The sequence below is a fragment of the Opisthorchis viverrini genome, assembly GCF_000715545.1.
Source record: "Opisthorchis viverrini unplaced genomic scaffold opera_v5_122, whole genome shotgun sequence".
Taxonomy (NCBI): Eukaryota; Metazoa; Platyhelminthes; class Trematoda; order Opisthorchiida; family Opisthorchiidae; genus Opisthorchis; species Opisthorchis viverrini.
In genome coordinates this window covers 506,866-526,892 of record NW_008751780.1, presented here as the reverse complement: position 1 = coordinate 526,892, position 20,027 = coordinate 506,866, and the positions used below count along the sequence as shown (strand labels likewise).

At 42.3% G+C, this 20,027-nt stretch overlaps 1 protein-coding gene across 1 annotated transcript in view; it reads right to left on the bottom strand.

The window, feature by feature from the left end:
* T265_06142 (hypothetical protein) overlaps positions 1-19,943 on the bottom strand; it is a gene marked incomplete at both ends in the record, with an annotated part of 21,418 nt that extends 1,475 nt beyond the window's left edge. The window contains 2 exons of the mRNA XM_009171335.1: positions 9,496-9,568; positions 19,691-19,943. Coding sequence (XP_009169599.1) covers positions 9,496-9,568; positions 19,691-19,943 — 326 coding nt within the window. The remainder of the gene's footprint in view (positions 1-9,495; positions 9,569-19,690) is intronic.
* Positions 19,944-20,027: the final 84 nt, after the last annotated feature.

Sequence of the window (20,027 nt, the reverse complement as noted above, 5' to 3'; positions counted from 1 at the left end):
GGGACCGCGTGATCCTCACTGTGCCTGGTCGGAGACACTACAAGATATGGCTGCCAACCGATGTCAGTGGCGTTCTCGTTGTCAGTTTCTGTCCAGATTGCCTGAGTGAATGTCTGGAGGTGTAGGCACCTCTTTACAATGAGGCTTTCAAATAAATCATGGTTGTACGGCAGTGAAGCATCAGTGTTGAACACTGATGTCATGCTGTCGATGATGATGATGATAATTGCGTAAAATATAGGGGTGAAATATGAGGATGACACCCTTCGAACGTTTTTCGGCTGTCCTGGTCTGTAATCGGTTACTTCTTCCGTGTATGAATGGACGGAAATGTCCCTAATAACAGTCTCCTCATAATAATAATAAAAGTCTCCTCATAATAGTGGTCGACCGCGTATGTTTAGCAATGCCCAGAAATTAGACGGTGACTTCGCTTTCATATGATTTCTTATCATGAGGTTAGAAACGAGCGTGACCTTCCACTGCTAATCGAATTACTAAGAAACTACGCGCACGTATCAAAATCAAACAGAACTAACTTGTTTTCATCCGATTTGACCGCTGCCTCTTTGTCATGGTACTTAATCTCAGCTCCCCCGACTTTATTTGCGTCAGTCGATTGGTTTGGTTGTGATGGCCTAATGCAAACTTTGCCCCTGATGCGCATCGTTTGCAGTTTTAAGGTAGGTTTTCTTCTGTTACTGAGACAGACGGTGTACGATAACACTTCTGCATGATCCCATTACAACCTCATCGACTTATATTAGCAGGTGATAAATGGCTTCAACCAAACCCAGGATTTTCGTTGATCCTAACTGCAGAAGCATAGTCAGGGATAGGCTAGGCTTGTAGAACTGCCTGCTCCGTTTAAAAACTGGTGGACCGAGTTCTGAATAAATAGCTTAACCAAACGGTGTAAGGGTGGCGGAGCAAGGTGATGATACATCGTTGCATCTTCGGAACCGTGACAACTGTAGTCGTGTTTTATTTTAAATTTCCCTATTCTGGTTTGCACCCTGAAAAAGTACATGCCATTCTGGCATAACCTTTATTCTTGGTTGTTGAACGGTAGGCTGTTGTGTTGCCTGATATTATTAATTTCGTTGTGTTTATGTTATTTTCGCAACGTCCCGGAAGAGTATTTTCATGGGGAACGTAGATTTTTCTTCCTGCACATAAAAGATTAGTTTAATGGATAAACTGGCGTCTTTAAGCTGAGTTTCTGACGTCTGCTCCTTATTCTGGTGGGAACTGAATGTGTCCCTTACGGCTAGCACATCCATTGGGGTCTGCGACGTCCCAGGATATGGATGTTCTCGTGTTGTATTTTGATGGTTATGGAACCCAATATAGGATTCGGAATTATGGCAGAAATTTGTTGAGATACTACACCCAATGATGTGAAAACCAGAATTCCCCGCGTTTCAGGGTACGGTCAGAAGATACACTGGTACCGAAATATCGGATGAATTAACTACAAGCTACTTACGACACTCCAGTAGCCGAACGAGTAAATCATTCTGGACACTCATTGTTGAGTATGACAGCTGTAGGTTTTTCTTCCTTGTGACGAGGTAAGAGGTTACCGCGACGGCGTGGTAAGGGGTATTTGCTTGTAAGTGAGATTTTTGAACTGGCCTGGACCAAATATCGCAACTTTGCTTGGCGTTATTCAGCTGAACAATCCGCCTCGCTACCTACGAAATTGATGTATTCGTCGATTACACGAAATGTAAAACAACTCCCTATTCAGTCTGCTGGAAGAAACATTTGTGACCAGGTTTTTCCCGTGGTGTATTGTGGTGTCACTGTAAACTGGTATGCTGAGTTTCACGCGGGAAACTACTATGGTGTCATTATATTACCCGCTGTCGACACTAGTATCCTGTTATCGCACTGGCTGGGTTTATTGAACGCTGGATGCTATATTGTCACGAGTAAACAAAGCGAAAAATGGATACTCGTACCCTCATCAGTTTGGAATAAAGATATCTTCGGGAATCGCTTTGAGTGAGAGAAATACCAGCAAGTGCCACCATGCTCTGGGTGTCCATAGTTGCCACGTAGGCATTTGGCAAGGCGGGGCCACCTTGTAAAGCAAAACAAATGTAATCGGAGTGTGTGTGTATTGGTATAGGCGTAATTCTAGACCGAAGCATATGGCTGAGATTATAAGATTCTAGATATGTTTATGCGGTTCGTATAATTTAGTGACCATTTTTTATAAGACCATCGGTGTCCTGTGGTTTTGTATAAGCTTCCGGTGTGGACAGTAAAATACGATAAGTGTTCTTCCACACCAGAAAAAAAGCTATTGCTTCGACTTATTGTCGAGGCTTTAAGTGTTGCACGAAGTCGGGACATACTGTCGTGTGTATTTCACTTCGAAATACATGGCAAACTAGAAAGTTTGTCCCTTTGAACACAACCCTCATTTGGTCGTCTCAGCCAGCCAGATGTCTTGAGATCGAAAACCACGTTTATGAAGAAATTATATGCGGTTTACCCCCAAGGAGCCGTTGCTCAAATGCGTTACAATAACTAGAACTGAAACGTGCATCCGAAAATAACCAAAAATTTTACTGAAGTGGTGTTCGCTCAAGGTAATCCTGGTGTTCCTTGTAGATGCAATGCAAAGTTACACTTCTGTGGGAAGCTTTTCTCCTAGCACTAAACGGTTTTGGAGAAGATGTAGGTGTAAATGGAAGAACTATCGTAAATTTTATTGTATCACATTCAATCGGAAGTCGCACACTTGAACAAACCACACATGCCAGTTTAACAGCATAGCACACTGAGCAGACCGAGACCGAAAAATTGGTAACCCTGGGAACGCAACTATACAAGAAATGTTTTTTCCATGATTTGCTGAGCTTCAGCGGAAACACAAAATATTTGAACTTTTTAGTACCTTTAGCTTAATCACAATAGTGTGCATGGTGGTAAAGAATGAAAGCCATCGGTCCGTACGATTTCAGCTAGGGCCCACAACAAGCAACCAGCTAAGGTCAAATGGGAAGGTGGATTATCCGTCACGGAAGAGTACTCTGGTTAAGCTGGCATAATAGTAAAAGGCATATAAGCATTGAGTTGTTGTACGTTATGAATTTAAGCATCAATACAAAGGACTGAAGCGTGTGTCCAAGCATTGATGATATCACTGGAAAGAGAGCTGGCGCGTTTTGAAACATTTTAAGGGGATTGTCGTAGATACCAAGTTATCGGGAGGATTAACCATCAGCTGCTTACAGTGTTTTGGTAGATAAACGTGATGCTGATTATTCCTGATCTTTTCGTATTATTAGATCAACACCAGCTTGTTGCAACAAGGAAAGCTATTGCATCAACATGGCACAAGCTTATTTGTACGTCAATGAAAATTATCAAACGGTACCGACCAAATGTTACACTTCTTTTCGGTGTTGCCGGGCTGCGGAAATTCGTCGCTCTCTATCGTTGGACACCTGTATTCTAATTTAGCTTGTTCGTCGACTACACAAAACGCGATATTCTTCCCCTTTCATACACTTTCGGGAAAACAGGACAACAACCAAGTTTTTGTTAGTGAATTTGACATTGGTGACGATCATGAAGTTTCCGATACGGAAATTTGGGTCACATGTAGGTGCGATGACCCCGGAAATCGAAAGGAAGAAAGGGGTCCTTAAGTCTACAGCACTACTCACACAGACATTGGCGAACTTACACACCAGACCTCAAATGACAACGTTCGTGGCTTCAACACGTGCACAAACCTGTCACTGACCGGCACAGTGCAGTGTGAGTGTCCCCACACCAAACAATGGCGCGTGGAATGTTACCTCCATAGTGTGTGTTGCGGTCGTCCCTTCTGAGGCGGTGCGATCGTACGGAAATCATGACAGAACAAATCAGAGCGGGCCCAGAAACAGGACATGAACACGTAAGTAGATCAATGGCACGCCCGCACACGTACCAGTATGTGTCGGAAGGGGTGGTCAGTATGGCAGGGTAGGGGGGAAACAGGTGGAGATCAATAGCCACAAAGCCAGCACACGAGTAGGCAAATGAATGGGGAGTTATGATTATGTGAATTCAGATAAAAAACACTGATTTGGTGTAGGACAGCACTACTTTATGCATACCATTAATGTGATATCACTTCACGGTGATATTCTGTTGACGTTTTGATCATATTTTCCAGCTGTATGAAGCGAACTGTGAATGTCATCTTTTAGCGCTTTAGTAAAGCAAAAATAGTACGTTTTCCCTTAATGAAATGAAGACAGTAAAAAGTCTAACTATTCTCTACATCATGAAGAGCACTGTATCGCGTCATTGCCGAGCTGTCTGGTTTTGACTTACGTTAAAGCTATCAACAACAAACCGCTGTGGAAAACAGGTCACCAAAATGCAGTGCTCATGACATCCACAAAATTCTCGTTCTTGAAAACACCTTAGTTTCGGAATAAGCCATTTTCGTTTGCGCCTAGTAGTCCACCTTATCTCAAGTGGAGAGGGAATACGAAACCGGAAGCTGATACAGTAAAAGAAGGTACCTAACTCAGTCAGTCTGATAGGTGTAAAATTGCGGTCTAACAACTACCGAGGTGATGAACCTCGGTAGCAAGCCTTTGCATGTGTACGACAATAACTACAAAATCACTATTTAGAGGGTATACTCAATCAAATGACACTAAAATTCAGGCCTTTTGCTTTAGTTAACGTCTTTCTTAGAGAGTAGAGCTCCAAAAGCTGGTGCATCATACGGTAGCTGCGTATAAACAGAGTGTCACGCAGGGATATTTAATACGTGATTCGTCAGTTTTGTAACGTTCATGCATTTTGGGCTTTGTTGAATGTTATTTCTGAGCGAGAAGGTTACTGTAAGGTTGCTCTTAATTTTAAAAAATCGAAATCAGTCTTTTGCTTTGGAGTACGGTTAATTGCTTATACCGATTGTTAGCACAACGCCAATGCTAATTTAAACATACTAGCTACCATCCATGCTAATGTGGCTGTTATTGCCTTTGCGCCTCCATTCTGGCACCATCCATCCTTATTGCCCATGCCAAACCCTAAGACTGGTGATGTAGTTGGGATTATGTTTACTCACATTTAGAGTCACTGACAAAGGGGGAAGTGAACTGCTTTGAAGACTAAAGTGAAGGCAGCAAGTAGGATCACCATATGAGCTATGAACGGTAGCATCAATGAGCAGTTTAGTGATGACTACATAGTTTGTGTATAACGATGCGCACGCGTAAGAGGGTGCTACTAACGGTAATGCCAGATTATTCAGTCGCACATAGAGGGGCTTGCCACAGGCAACACTACTGAGGCGATTATGTTCACGCCAAGATATGGTAAGGCCTCTGACACCGTAAACATGATATCAACCGTAGGTCTGAGTGCTGTTTGTAATTATGGTTCTACCCGAGGTGTACCCATGGAGATTGTAAAATTTGCAGATGGTCGATTCGGTCAGAATAGGAATCGGAAGGACGGGTATTGCTCACTATTAATATTATTATATTAGTGTCATATTAATATTAGTGATATGCCTAGTTGCAAGTCAACTAGTCTACATGCTACCTCTGGTGGGTTGATATTCAGGCCGTGGGCTCCATTGGTTAATTATTGCATAGAGCTGGTTCAACGGATATTTGTTTTCTACACAGCTCGGGCATTGTTACACAACAAAACATTGACGTTTACATAACGAGAGCCTGTTACCGGGAACAAAAAATATTCTGATACTGTTGGAGTTGAATTCAATCATTTAAACGTGTTGTGTATGCCGGTACGACAGACGCCAATCGTAAAACCTTATGCTAAAAGCTGCTAGATCGTTCAAATTTTGTGGTTCATGTGTCTGCACGTAGGGATCCCGTTGCCTAAGCACTTTATCTGGGCCTTGGAGCAGGATAGAGTAGAACAGAGCGTAGAGAATAGATGTCCTCAGAAGTCTTCAACTGAATCGTTGGAATCCAGATGAATAAACCCTCATACCTTCTCGTCGGCCTGGCACGTTATAGCTATTTAGAACGTGCATAATTGTAGTGGCAATATGCTTACATAAATGACGATAAGGACGCACAAGCCAGGTCTGCGATGGATCACCAGGTGTGTGCGTCTCCTCTCGCCAACTTCCGGTGTGGTATTTATGGACATAAATGTGCAGAAGAAAACCTGCATACTTCATTATCGCTTTCTGTGTATCGAAATGGCATAGCAGCACATATTCAGAAGTGACTCGCGTATATTTTAGGTACTAACTACTTTGTCGGAACGACGAAAACATACCATCTAATCTCCCATGATGTTGTTTCGTACCGCAGCAGACCAGTATAACATACAAGTTGCTCACTTGTAGTCGCCGGGTTGTACGATTGTCGACTGCTTGGGAAATTTTAAAGTGGAGAATTATGTTACATGTTCTGCGATATGACGACAGGCTGATTGTTGCACCTGCAAACATGAGGTATGTTTGCATGCGTTGGGGGTAGAACCAGTGGAATGTTGGTGAAGCGGATAACTTTAGTATAGACACCTTTGACCGTGGTAGCAATTAGATGAGGCTCGTGTCTGATAAACTGGTATGCAACAGCCGGAATGGATATGATAGTCCTGGCTAGATTGACCGCAGTTGCAAGAGGGATTCACACTTCTTGCTTATGGTTAACCAGAACATGTCAGGGGGATATCTGCCTATGAAAATAGATAATGTCCGGCTGTCACTAAACCTAAATCGCCGTTGTTCACATCTACGGTCGCGACGAGTCAAAATCAAATAGGTATCGGCACAACATAACTACATGGATTAAAATATTTCTAAAATACTTCCGATATATCGCTGATATTCCGAAGATGGAGGAGTTTAGGCACTACTAATACAATATTGGACAAGTGATCTACCTTGGTGTTTGGATTCCGTCAGTAATTTGATCATTTAAACAACGCCTGACGGCCTCTGGCCGCATGCTTTTCGCCAAAAAGACCCCAGTTCCCGAAAGGCACAAAGTTTTCAAAGTGACCACGTCATAGCTTTTGAATGTCTGTGCCTAATATGTTCTCCTGCAACTTCTTCATATAGCTTATTTATTCGGAACTTCCGAAAAAGAGTTCCTAATGCAACAAAATACCACGAACTGGGGTAAAACATGAGTCGGCTAAAATGGATGAAATTTACGGGTACTTCTGTGGTTTCAAGAGTTCATGTGAAGTGCTGAGGTCTACAGAGTCCTCGCGGACGCAAAACATGCAGAAATGTCAATCCTGTAGCTAAATTTTGCCGTGTGTCTTCTGCTAAATATTCAAAAACAGGCCACCATTCTAGACCTCGCCCGGAAAACCAGAAATGTGCTTCATAAGTAAACAAGGCATCGCCGCGTAAATAAGCCAACCGCATCCCCTTGAGGGACAGGAACGAAAAACCCGCGAGTGAGCAAATAGTGGTATCAGATAAAACTATGCAGGCCTGTATTCTACATCATGAACCTTGTCATGTCTAATCTTGTCAAGGCATAAGTACCAACGGCCTCTAAACAACTTGGACTTCACAGACGAAGAAATTCGTCAAATCCTGCACAAGATAAGCCTCTAGTGCGTTGGGGCCAGACGGGGTTTATCTAATTTCCCTGAAAGAAACGTCGTTAACACTGGCAAAACATTTGTGCCTGGTATCTCGTTGGCCACTTCAAACAAGACATCTTCCCTCTGCTTTGAAGGAAGCGATTGTTACAATAATCCGCAAACCTGGTTGCCTGTTATCGTACGGAAGCCACAGACCCATTAGCCCCACAAGCTTACTGTGCAAGGTGATGGAACACATTGAGGCGACCCACCCTAGGTCACCTTACCAACGACACCTTGATATCTCCAATTCAACACGGAATACTCCCAAACCGTTCTTACTTGATGAACATGCTCGTGTTTATGGAGAGCCTAACCCAAGTCAAGGACGAGAAACTCAATCAGATGCCATGTATTTCGACTTTTCGAAAGCCTTTGACCGAGTCCCATACGCCCCGCATCTCCAAAATTCACAGTCCTACGGGACTGCAGGGGAAATACTACGCTGGATTAAGGCGCTCCTATAAGAAATAACGTTCCTTGTGAAAGTAGAATCGACCTACTATGCTCAACGCCGGTCTCCATTGGGGTCTCTGTTTTGGGCCCTTTTATTTCCTGATCTACGACAACGACCCTCCAGACGTTCTTTCAGGTCCATGTCCGCCTTTTCAGGACTACTTGAAATCCAGGGAATACTAATGCCAGTGCCCTCCAAACGGATGTTGGTGCTGCAACTCAGTGGTCGTTGGACTTGAAGCGGACTAGGACCTTATCAGCGTGTTCGGATAAATTAACAAGCAAAAGTAACCAATACAAAATCACAAAATCAAAATAGGAGAGGAATGGGTAGTCAAATGGGGACTCACGAATGTGTAGATCCAATAGTCCACGACACCGATCCAAATGCAGTAACTGGCTGTGAGAGTAAATATTCCCTTGCCGAAATTTCCCACAAATGGTCCCGCGTGCGTGATGTATTCCACGGTAGGAAAATTATTCACGGCTAAAAACGGTCACAGGGATTTATTGTGACTTTCAACAGTTGACACAAACACAGAGATTTAGTCCCACTGGTTCAGCCATCAGGTTCAGCAGTCAACAAACAGTTCAACGGAGCATAAATGCACTCGTTTAGCAAGAAGTCAGCAGGTTGCACCGGAAAATTGTGTATTCGTAACAGTAAAACAAACGTCATGATACAATGTGAACGACAGTTACAAAGTGTGGCTCAAGTTTAGGAAGAATGGTAAATGTGATAACGGATTACAGACACTACAGACTGGCACCTCTGAATGACGAAACATGCATCAGTTTGTCATTCGAAGGGAACTCTGCGAACTTCTATGTCGTTCGTGGCAAAAATGGACCGTGAAACATTACGGAGATAGATTATGGGTATCGGGCCCTCTTTATACATGGCTTTCCAAATGCACCATCAGGAATCTTCTCAGAAGACATTTGCTGTTCTATGGATGCTTCGGCGCACTTTCTCCCGTAATAACTGCATGGACGTCCAAATACGCTATGCGGCCTATGTCAGACCGCTTCTTGAATAGGCTAATCAAGTTTACTATTCAGGAAACACGAAGGAAATAACCTCCAATAAACGTGTCCAATGTACTTCGAAAAAAGTTGCCGGCCTAAAGTCTGTAAAATGTGAAACGCTTCCCGCGGTGCTAAACCTCACACCCCTGGAATATCTTCGCCTCCTTGAAGACCTACTTCCTACTTATATCCTGTTTGGATAAGGTTCCGTCAACGTGTTTTTCACCATGGGCCACACGGGAAAATACGGTAGGATTTTCAAGTTCAGAGGGAATGCTCTCATTGATTTCGCTGGGCGAAATTACTTTTGTCCGACGGTTGTCCACGCTCCATCCAGAATCCAAGTCAAAACAATATTAGACACTTTTATGCAAGCCCTGGTGCCTAAAAGCTTACTACTCCGCGCTGAGAACTTGAAGAGCAGCGATACCCGCTTTTTCGCTTGTGCCTTTCAGTTGAACGGCAGCTGCTGAACGAGAAGAACAAAAAAGAAATCCGCGAAACTTGGGCGAAAATCTCGATCCTGTGTGTCAATCCGCAAATTCGTGACTGGACAGGTGCCGAATCTTATGTTTCCAGATCTCGGGATTAACTGGTCCCAGTGAGGAAGAACGGATGCCTCTCAGATAATTATGAGCTAAGTCTGGTGTTGAATTTCTTAATGCTCTGCTTGATATCAATGTGGAAGTTTTCGGGTCCTGTTTATTGAAAGCAGAGTTGTGGCAAAACTTACCGGGCTTTACATGGAAGGATCGGAGAAGTCACCAAGTAAATGCGACTAGAGATGTACACAGCGAGCCGCTCATCATAACACCTACCAGCCCACTGAAGAAGGCTGTAGTTGCTTGCATATAAAGGCGATAGGATTCAAGCTGACACACACAAATAACATGCTGCTAGAGTCCGCGATGCATATTCGACTGGCTAAACATAATCTTTATCGATCTTAGCGGACTGCTCACCCTACTGAGGATCAGGCTTCAAGAAATGCAAGACTTACTTAAAATGCATGATTCCCCAATAACGAAGGAATAAACTGGCACTAGTGGCCCCCACCACGCACGGACAATACATTACGTGTAATAATGCGGGTTCCTGTACCAAGTGGACCCGTTTTACATGTTGAAAGGATTTGAGTGTGCATTTTGGGCCTCTGTATGCTTACATGTATTGTCTTGATGTCTATCGCCAAGAGAACGGTTCACATACCATGTACCGGCGGGAGCTGAAACAAGATAAACCGGATCAATATCCACTAACAATGGTTAACCAGAATACTCACTTTTATTGTGGGATCACACCTGGAAATCACGGTTCATTTGTCAAACAGTGACATTTATGGCCAAGATGTATGAAGACTCAGCTCAAAAGCGGGCTGTGCCAAACTTTCAAATAAGAAATTCTCCGCAACAATTGAATCAGGAAACTAGTTTTTGATGTAAGTTTTTGTGGCATACCACCTCAGGTTCAGGACGGGCGTGGCACCTCGTCAGACGTAAACGCATCTAAAGACAGCACTGCAGGTGTAAATTTCAATGTGCGATACAAATTAAGAACATGGGCTAATCACAACAAATTCCAATAAATCGAAGGCAGACCATGTATGGTTCTGTTTTGAGCGTACATAAAGCAACATTTTTACGAAGTGATTTTCATTCAATATACAAAGGTTTTGGAGAATAGCATATCTGGCGGCTAAGGATCAGAGGGCCTCTGCATCCACAGAGCGACCAACCTAAGAGGAACAAAAGGGCCGCATTCGCGGGTTGATGCACATAGAGACATACAGAATCGAGGCCTTCGCATACCTCTCCCGGGAGGAGTTTATAACTGTCATTCAGCGGCTTCTGTTCCCTGAAAGGAACTGGAAAAAGGGTATGGCACTGCATTTCTCATTCTCACCAAGGGGCAATATGCTTGCCAGCCCGGGGACTCCATGAAAAGCGTCGGAAAATGTCTAGAAATGACCACTAGGTGCACCGGGAATAACCGTCAGAGGAAGGTCATTTCACACACTAAATATCTTCAGTAAAAAAGTTGTCGTCCAGTAATTGTCTGCGCTGAGTTTGAAAGTCCCCTTACTGTAGCGTGTCGTGTATAAGTTGGGTTTATCGTAAGAAAAACCTGCTGGTATAGCCCTTTTCAAACAATGCGTAAGTATCAGGGCACCCCAGGGGCGATGACTCTCCAGAGGAAAGAGCTTCAACACCATGGAAATCGCTTCATAGTAAACATATTTATGGATGGCAAACTTTTTATAGCAGCTCGTTGGACACACTCACTGAGGTCTGTGTATTTTTCGTGTCTTTATTTGCCAAACTAGTCAGCATAATCAAGAAACAGGCTGAGGTAGGCCTCATAGGACATCTGGAAGTCCATGCGAATAACACGGGAGAAGGTGGGATAGTGCCTACTGGGCCGACTTTCCATGGTGTAATGAGGACATATTTGAAGAGAGCCACATGCCTGAATGCATTTTTTGTATCCATCCAGTAGTGTCTTCCAGGCCATTCTTACCATGCAGTTTGCAGAGCACCTCTTTGGAGCATCCACACCTGTTTAGAGTTCGCTGGCGTCGTAACCCCAGGATTCCGAATCATCCTCGGACAGTAGACATCGACTTAAATTCTGAAGCATGACTGGGCCAAAAACAGAGCCCTGGAGAAATTCAGTGAAGACCGTTGCCGAAGAAGTGGGTTTCAATTTAAGTCATATTTATGGGGCAAAACTTGCCATTCGCCGCCAATTCGAATTCTTCCAGAGTCAGCGTCTTGTGGTCTGGACCGGCTATTGATAAGTCATATTTATGGGGCAAAACTTGCCATTCGCCGCCAATTCGAATTCTTCCAGAGTCAGCGTCTTGTGGTCTGGACCGGGCTATTGATGTCTCAAGGCCATAGGGGTCCTCTGTTGAGATGGCATAAAAACCAGTACGGACATACAAAGGATAAATCCTTGCTCAAATCCACCTTGTTACCAGTTTTTAATGTTTCCGCCATATCGTTTCAGCCAATCAGAATAGGGTTGACGCCGCAAGACACTTGATCACTATATCTCCACTTTCGAATTTTGCGACACTGGCCATTTGCCCATCCGCCTATGTCACTCATGGCCGTTTTCGAATGTCACCTAAACTGTAGATGCAGTGAAGCAGCAGCACCCGGCTTTGTCCATGGGTGCAGGACCTACCGGGTTTACGAGCATCCACTCAAATGTATCTAAATTAGGCTCACACTGTGCCATCAGGGTAGGTTTTCAATGGAACATTCTGCAGTTTGGGTTCTAGACCGTTCGACTTACTAAATTCAACATTGATCCAGCCTTGAATGGAGTCTGAACACGGTGTGCTGAAAGGATGGTGCACCATGGGAAGTAAGTGAATAAGCACAAATTCTGGCCAACCGGATAGTCACCAAATGTACTTCTATAACCTTCTATGTGTTTAAAGGCAGGAGATACAGCGTAGGCTGGCGCACAGCCTGTTGAACAATCACGCTTTTTGTGTGAAATATTGTGTCAAATCCCATATCCATATTTGCCCTATTCAGTTGTTTAATTGCTACCGCGTGCTCATTAGTTCAACACAAGTTATTACCAGCACGCTAAAAAATTTCTGACTCATCCACAGTAGATCGGTAATACAGTGGAACAATCGAGAACTCTGGGGCCATGCAAACTACCGATACCTGTTTAGTCTAGCCAATGAACAGAATAAGGAAATACTATGTACCAAGGAATCTCACGACCCATTGGCACAGGTCTCCTGTCTGAGTGCTCCACGCTGCATTGTCTCAATGCACCAAAAACCAGACACAGCCTCACTTTAATGACTATTTCCCATTCAGATTGGGTGATCGTTTTACTGTGTCAAATCCTCGCATTTGCGCGATAACCTCTTGCGTCTATGGAGGAGCAAGATTCAATTCGGTATTATTTCCGAAGCGGATTTTTTTAACGTACATACAAATAATCAAGTGGTTCGCGAGGCGACTGTACAAAAATCGATTGAGAACAATTTTCAGTGTCCATCGAGCGCCATATCCCGCGGAGAATAAGCGGGCTTGTGAAAACCTTCTGAACAGCAATATCAAAATGTTTACTGATTTCCCCCATGTTAAGTGATACCTGGCGCAATGTGCATCATCCAGAAAGTTGAAAAAAATTACACTTGGTGATACTTAGGAGGGGTTATCAACATAGCAGCTGGGTAAAATTTTGCGAACCAACAGAATTGAATTCAATCCGGCATGACCTTCATGATGGCTGTGAACATCAGCCACCGACAAACAGCGGTCACAACATTGAAGGATCACTTTATTCGATTTTTGAATAAGGGTAACTGGGAAATGCTTAACTGGATATTATGGACTACTGGGAAGATTGATTTGAAAGATTGGAGTCGTTTAGTGCCTTTGGAATGTGTAAAATCTTCAACGTACATCTAACCCTGCACAAGAGCTTTGACTTTGGACAGGGCTGAGGTTAATCATGCATCAGTATGTTAAGCGGTTAAATAAACCCCGAAGCGCACCTTTTTTGTGCGCAAAAAGCTGTTTTCCGGAGGCTTTTCTTCCAAATAGTGGTGAATGTGAATTTTTTGTGCCAGAAAACATACCTTAGTGTGTATTGAGTCCGGCTGAACGGCCTAAGAATAAAGCACGATCCACCTAGCCAACATTAATTAACTCGTACCTTATGAAGACCAATTACTCTAACAATGTGGTTTCTTTCTTCGTAATTCGGGTCAAGTGACACTAACCCGGAATTTATGACCGTCTCCGTGACATCCCACTCAGTCATTGATGAACCTGAGACTCAAGTTTAAATTTTTTATCAGAATTGGCAAGCAATTTGGTTCTCTTTGTACTGTTATTTGAATGCTCTCCAGTTTCATTTGGCTCTGTCCACCCGTTCATGTAGAATGCTGTATTTACGTGAGGAGCTTCTCTTACACCAAACTGTTTAGAATAAGCAGATAGGAAGGTTCCGAGCTACTTGAATGATCGCCTGATTACCTATAGACAGTTTGTTTGGGTTGCGTAAATATGAAATAAGCTGAAAGGAGCAGCCTAAAATATTCCTGAATAATAATAGGCATCTTTTGTTAGATTCCTGATACTTTTTGTTATACCCCTAGTAATTCATCGTTATTCCGGCGTTCCTGATTTTTACCGGTTGCATTCTGGTCACAAGTGAACAAGCGAAATGTAAGAAGTAACCAGGTGTATGATATACCGGATGAAAAACATCATGATCTTCGCTTTGATAGGACAGCAGAAACTAATTTCATGAGAGCTGGAATGCCAGCTAATTGAGGTTCATTTCGGTAACAAGCATATATTATAGGCACGAGATGTAATTTAAATAAATTTTCAGGTTGATTTGGTTGGAAAAATGTGTAACTTGTGGGTAAGAGACAAGGGGTGCTGCATCTTTATCAAAGCAACTACCAGTGGTACATAGAAACAATTTCGCAACACTTAATTACAAATAATCAATGGATTACTCGAACCAATTTAATTCATCCTATAACGGTAATGACTACTGCAGATTTATGCAAAAAATCCGGCGACGCAAACACTGCCGGTTTAATTGATGAGATTTTGTGGAGAGTCACAATGTGAATAAAAGCAGAAAGATTCAGTTTAACTGCTGCCACAGGTGGGCAACAGAGCAATCCAGAGATCTTTGGTCATAAAGTGCATGAATCGTAAAGCTCTTGAACAGAGAGTCAGAATTCCCAAAGCAAACCAAAGACTCTTCAAATAACTGCACCGCTGAGACAATCCCACAGATTGGTAATCTGTCAAGGAGCATTTGGTGAACTCCTGTTTTTGATATATACTACGTTCTGGATACTGGCTCCCGTTCGATGCCTGCAACCGTACTGGAGAGCCTGAGAAGTAATTCTTATCCGTCTACAAAGCACTTTATTGACACCCAATACTGATCTAAGTGGAGATGATAAATTGGTCGATAAATGTTGGTCGTTGTCATTTAATACAACTCAATTGTAATTTAGTTCTGAATAACAAATCTAATAATGAGGGCTTGTTCATCATAAAAGGGGAGGATTAGCTTGAAATATGCTGAATTTAATACACATTTGGTACTGAGTATGGTGTGGCAGGGTGAAGGTGCACTGGATCAGCGGAAATAATAAACTATGAGAAAACTGCTTTTGAAGGATCAACCGTCATTTCATGAGTTTCATTATGACGGGTTCCGTTGCGGCTATTTATTTACCACTGTTACACATATTTGTCCTCATGACAGCTCTCAACTGACATAAAGTGGTCTGGCATTTTCGCACGTGTGACAGAATTTTTGGCAACGTTGGTTATTTGTGCACCATAACATATTTATGCGCTATCTTCATTGAGGAGCTAACAAATACTGGACATTTCAATTTGGATATAACGCATCATTATCAAAACGGCACGTTGTAGGGATGATAATAAATTCCTAAGTAAATGGATCACCACGAATTTATTAAACCTGAGACAATATAAGATAAATCATGAAAATGTTAAATTTTTTATGTCGCTGCAAGAAAAAATCTGTTCTTTAATTTTTTACCACCTCATTATTTTCATGTTGCCTAATATTCAACAAATTCGACTCAGTTGCTAAGTAAAACCCGAAAACTAACATACAGACACGATACGGGAAGTTGTTAGGTTTGGAAAGTAACGATTTTATATGTTTTTGTCAATGATAACTTCTCCAATTATCTAAGTGCGAGTTGATCACAACGCTAACCAGATACAGGTATCCGAACAGTTTTATCTTCAGTCGCTAGCCTGACGGTTTCAGGTGTGGTTGTCTTCTGGGACACTGGAAAGTCGCACTGCTGATGACTTCAAATAAGGACGTAACATCTGTACATTCTTTGGCTTTCAGGCACTTATCAAATTCACTTACAGGAAGAAATCTCTATTCAAACGCGTAACCCATCCAAAGGGTAACAGATGAACTTGGTCATGCACACTGCATATATAGCATGCAATTTTGGATGACGTCTACTTGTTTATAAAATAGTGGAAATCAAATGGGTATAGGTTCATAACGGCTGTGTATACAGGGAAATAATAAAATAAGCCTAAATGATACTTTGACGACTAGTCAAATTAGAGCGCGGAAGATGAAATACTATTCAGCCTAAAAGTTGATAATGGTGAGGTTGATCATTTGTTTGCCTAGTGGCCTTTATTGGCAAACAAAAATGATGGTTATTTTTGGCCTTGGTACCAATGGTTTCGTTCGTTCGTTTTAAATGAAATTCATCGTAGCTTGGAGTGAATCAATATGCATATGTTTATATGTGCTTTGCCGTCAGGGGAATAGATTGAATTTTTCTGTGCCAGGCATGTTGAATTCTATGTGCGCCAACACTCTCTTGGTTAAAATGCGTAACATGTTCTCCGTAGAGCAGTTTTGCTATCTTGCCTCTACTGATTTCGTAAGAGAATCACTGGAAATGGTGGCGACAAGTATGCCATCATAGTGAACACAGGCTTTGTTTCCAACTGAGGTTGTGCTTGTTATAATGTCTGATCGAAATCTTCGGGTAGGTGCTTTGTTATTCCTGACAGTATTCCAAAAAGCATTGTCCTTATTGGGAATTTCTTCGTTGTTTATCAAAACAAACCTGCTAGGTTGAGGCATTGCCCATGGCATAGTTGTACATGGGATTCTACTTACTGGGAAACTTCAATCTGATATCTCTTTTAACACGTGACCGAATCCGAACCCACTTTGCAGATATTGAGGTAAATAAGAGTAGTATAATAAATACGGCTTATTTCTCATGCACATACATATACACACGTATTATGGACAAATCTAAAAAACAGTCTGATTTCACTGGGGTAGATTTTTAGACGAAAAGTTTTCAAAACTAATTCAAAGTGCTTTAAGCTGTTCAAAAATGAGCGCTGTTTTCTCCTTAACAGGAGAAAAATAAAATTGAATCACCATAGGGATGCAATAACGACCTTTCTAGTTATATGTGGTTGTCGGATGTGTAGAATTTAGCTTGCGCAGATGGAATAGTGGTGACAAGTTTGCTTCATATGTCGACTGCCCGGAGTTTAAACTCACAAACGGCCAAGGATAAGTTCTGCTGGTGAGTTTCGACAGGGAAGAAAATTGGGTTCAGTGCTTCCCTTTTTTGGTATGGACCCACCAAAACAATGACGCCAGGACGGGAGAGCGACTGTTCAAAAGGTAGTAATGTAAACATGGATAAAACTGTCTATTCTTATGTACAAAGGAATTTGTTTCCGGAAATGAAGCCTTACTCACAGAGTGAACTAACTAATAAATCATTTTAACTCTTAGTTTGAGAAATATCTTAAGGCGAATAATCTGCTGATGAATTCATCTTCCTTTTTCCGGTATCTTACGTAATCAGCTATACAATTCACTCTAAGTCGAGTGGGTCAACCTAACAGTGCGAACACCGTTAGAAGACCATTGGAGATTTCTATGGAGAATTCCAGAGGAAAATATTCAAAGCCAAAATTATCTCCGTCTCTCGGGAAAAAAATTTAAAAAGAGTCCGTTAAGACATCGGATTTCATGTCCACAGAACCACCTCCTACATCCACAAACAAAGTGAGCACAAAGTAATTTTTATTTTATTAGTTTTGAGCGGGCTTGCACTTTCTATTTCTCAGATCAAGTTCTGTGTCCGTTTCTTTTGGGGAAGCTCAGATTAGTCTTATCTTCTGATTCAAATTGTTTGTAAAGCTATTCTGGTTTTGGCAGTCATTAGGCTTTTCAGTGTTTTTTCTGAGCCTTGGATAACTGTTTATTTTGGCCCGGTGGCTTCAACATAACTTTAACTCTTGAAATAATTCGAAAACAAGGCCGTTATTGGAGAACGAAGATCGTAGAATGGAACATTTCCCATGGACAGTAAAACTGATGCCAATGTCATTGGTTTTGAAGCGAACGGCAGGGTGCTTAAACCCTGCTTCCCAGTTCAAAAACGCGACTCTCTGGATCTGTATTGTGAATGTGCATTACGATTCCGCGCAGTGAACCGTGCTTCCTCATCGAGTCTCACATTGGTAGATCAGTCAGTTGGCTCGTTGGTGAAAGATTTTCTGTAGCCTCAGCTAACAATCGGGTTGCTGTTCAGCTGTAGTATCATTTCAATGCAGATCTGCCATGTATCCCAAATAAGTATGGGTCAAGACATTACCAGACTGCCCATTCTGAGTAGAGGCATCGTTGGAGTTGAAATCTAGTTAAAACCACCACGGACTTTTTGATAAGGAGCTATGTGACCTAAGCAGTGCGCCATTCGGACTTAGTCCACTGATTACAAAATCTTGGTTGCAGACATGTATTTCACAAAAGAATGCGACCAAACGAGAACAAAAGAAAACTCATACGCAGCAAAGAACCCAAGCTGAACAGGAGAGAAAGCAAAGAGAATTAAGTCAAAATTTGACCCATAATTTTAGGATACTGCAGCTTTTCTGGCGGTAATTGCAAACATCTGAACTAGACTGAAAGATATACGCGGAAGAGTGATTTTCGAACTATCATTTTTGGACCATTGATAGTTTAGGTACTAAAGTACACTACTTTCTTCCGACGATGGGCCACTGATTTGGAGTTCCAACTTAATGGGTTCGTGAAACAATGCTCGGCGGCTTCTTTAAATCTTTAATAACAATGATAATAGGTTCAGAAAGTAAAACTTGGCCGCATATCAGTTTGTATTTTTTACGGAAGAATCACCTGGAACCCAGATAAATCTATAGTTTGTGATGCTTTTAAACAACTGAGTGCGCGAAAGCATCATAAACGAGGAGTTTCTCTGGGGGTCCTGGTGAGTCTGTCACTAAAACCAACTCGGTATGTTAATTTCGTGCAGTTTGTGTTCTAGAAAACTGCGGAACGCTGGGACCGCATTTACCTGATGAGCCCCATAAAGGCCTGTTGAAAAATTTTCAGCGACCTTGTGATTAGTGCATTACGTCTGTACAACACTAGATTTATATCATGACTTGTGGGCGGTACACTAGCATTTTTTATGGAATCAAATCCTCATGAAACGGCTTGATGGGCGTAGATTAGACAGGCTTAAATATCTGTGTCAGAAAAGAGGGCGATGGTGACCATTCTGTTGGACAAACGAGCCGTCATACAAACAAAACATGACAATCGATACAAGCATGCGAAATGCTGTCGTGTGTCTGTATTAAAATAAGGTGTTTGCCTTGCACGGCAGGCGAAAATCACCCATCCTCACTGACTTGTGGAAATTGAATCTAACTCAACTGAAATTTATCTGCACCTAGTATAAACTGATTGAGAAATGGGTGCAGATTAAGCACCTTGCTTCGTCTGCCGGGTAGCACACAAAATATCACAGACTTCTCGACATTTCGGCTGCTATCTAAAACTGACTCAACTGCAATTAGCTTTCACAACCCTACTTTTTATTCAGTATTCATGAAGGCTACTGGATTTTTATACTATTCCGTACGATGGATTCAGAGTGAAATCCAAATCGGTGTGTCGTATTAACATCAGTCCAATGGGTTGTATAACATGACCTTAACGTGCTAACTTAACAGAACACAAACGTAATGCCCGTAAAATGCAGCAAGTTGCATGGCATCTTCTTTGTCTCCATGAACAATATAACCTAACTGTTGCGTTGTGTATGCCATAATGCTGAATTCACCGCTTGTGTTCACCACCAAGTGAAGATCAGAAGCAGCTGGGAAATTGGCAGCTTCAGGTGAAAGGAGCTTTGTTGCTGTGCATCTATGCACCTGTTTAGCTGAGCTGCAGTTGGATCGCTTGAAAACAAAGCCCATTCGTTTCTATCAGCGTCATGGCGTAGTAAAATTCTGATGTCACCAGATTTTAGATCCAAATGGATAGCCTAGCCTGGGTAACTG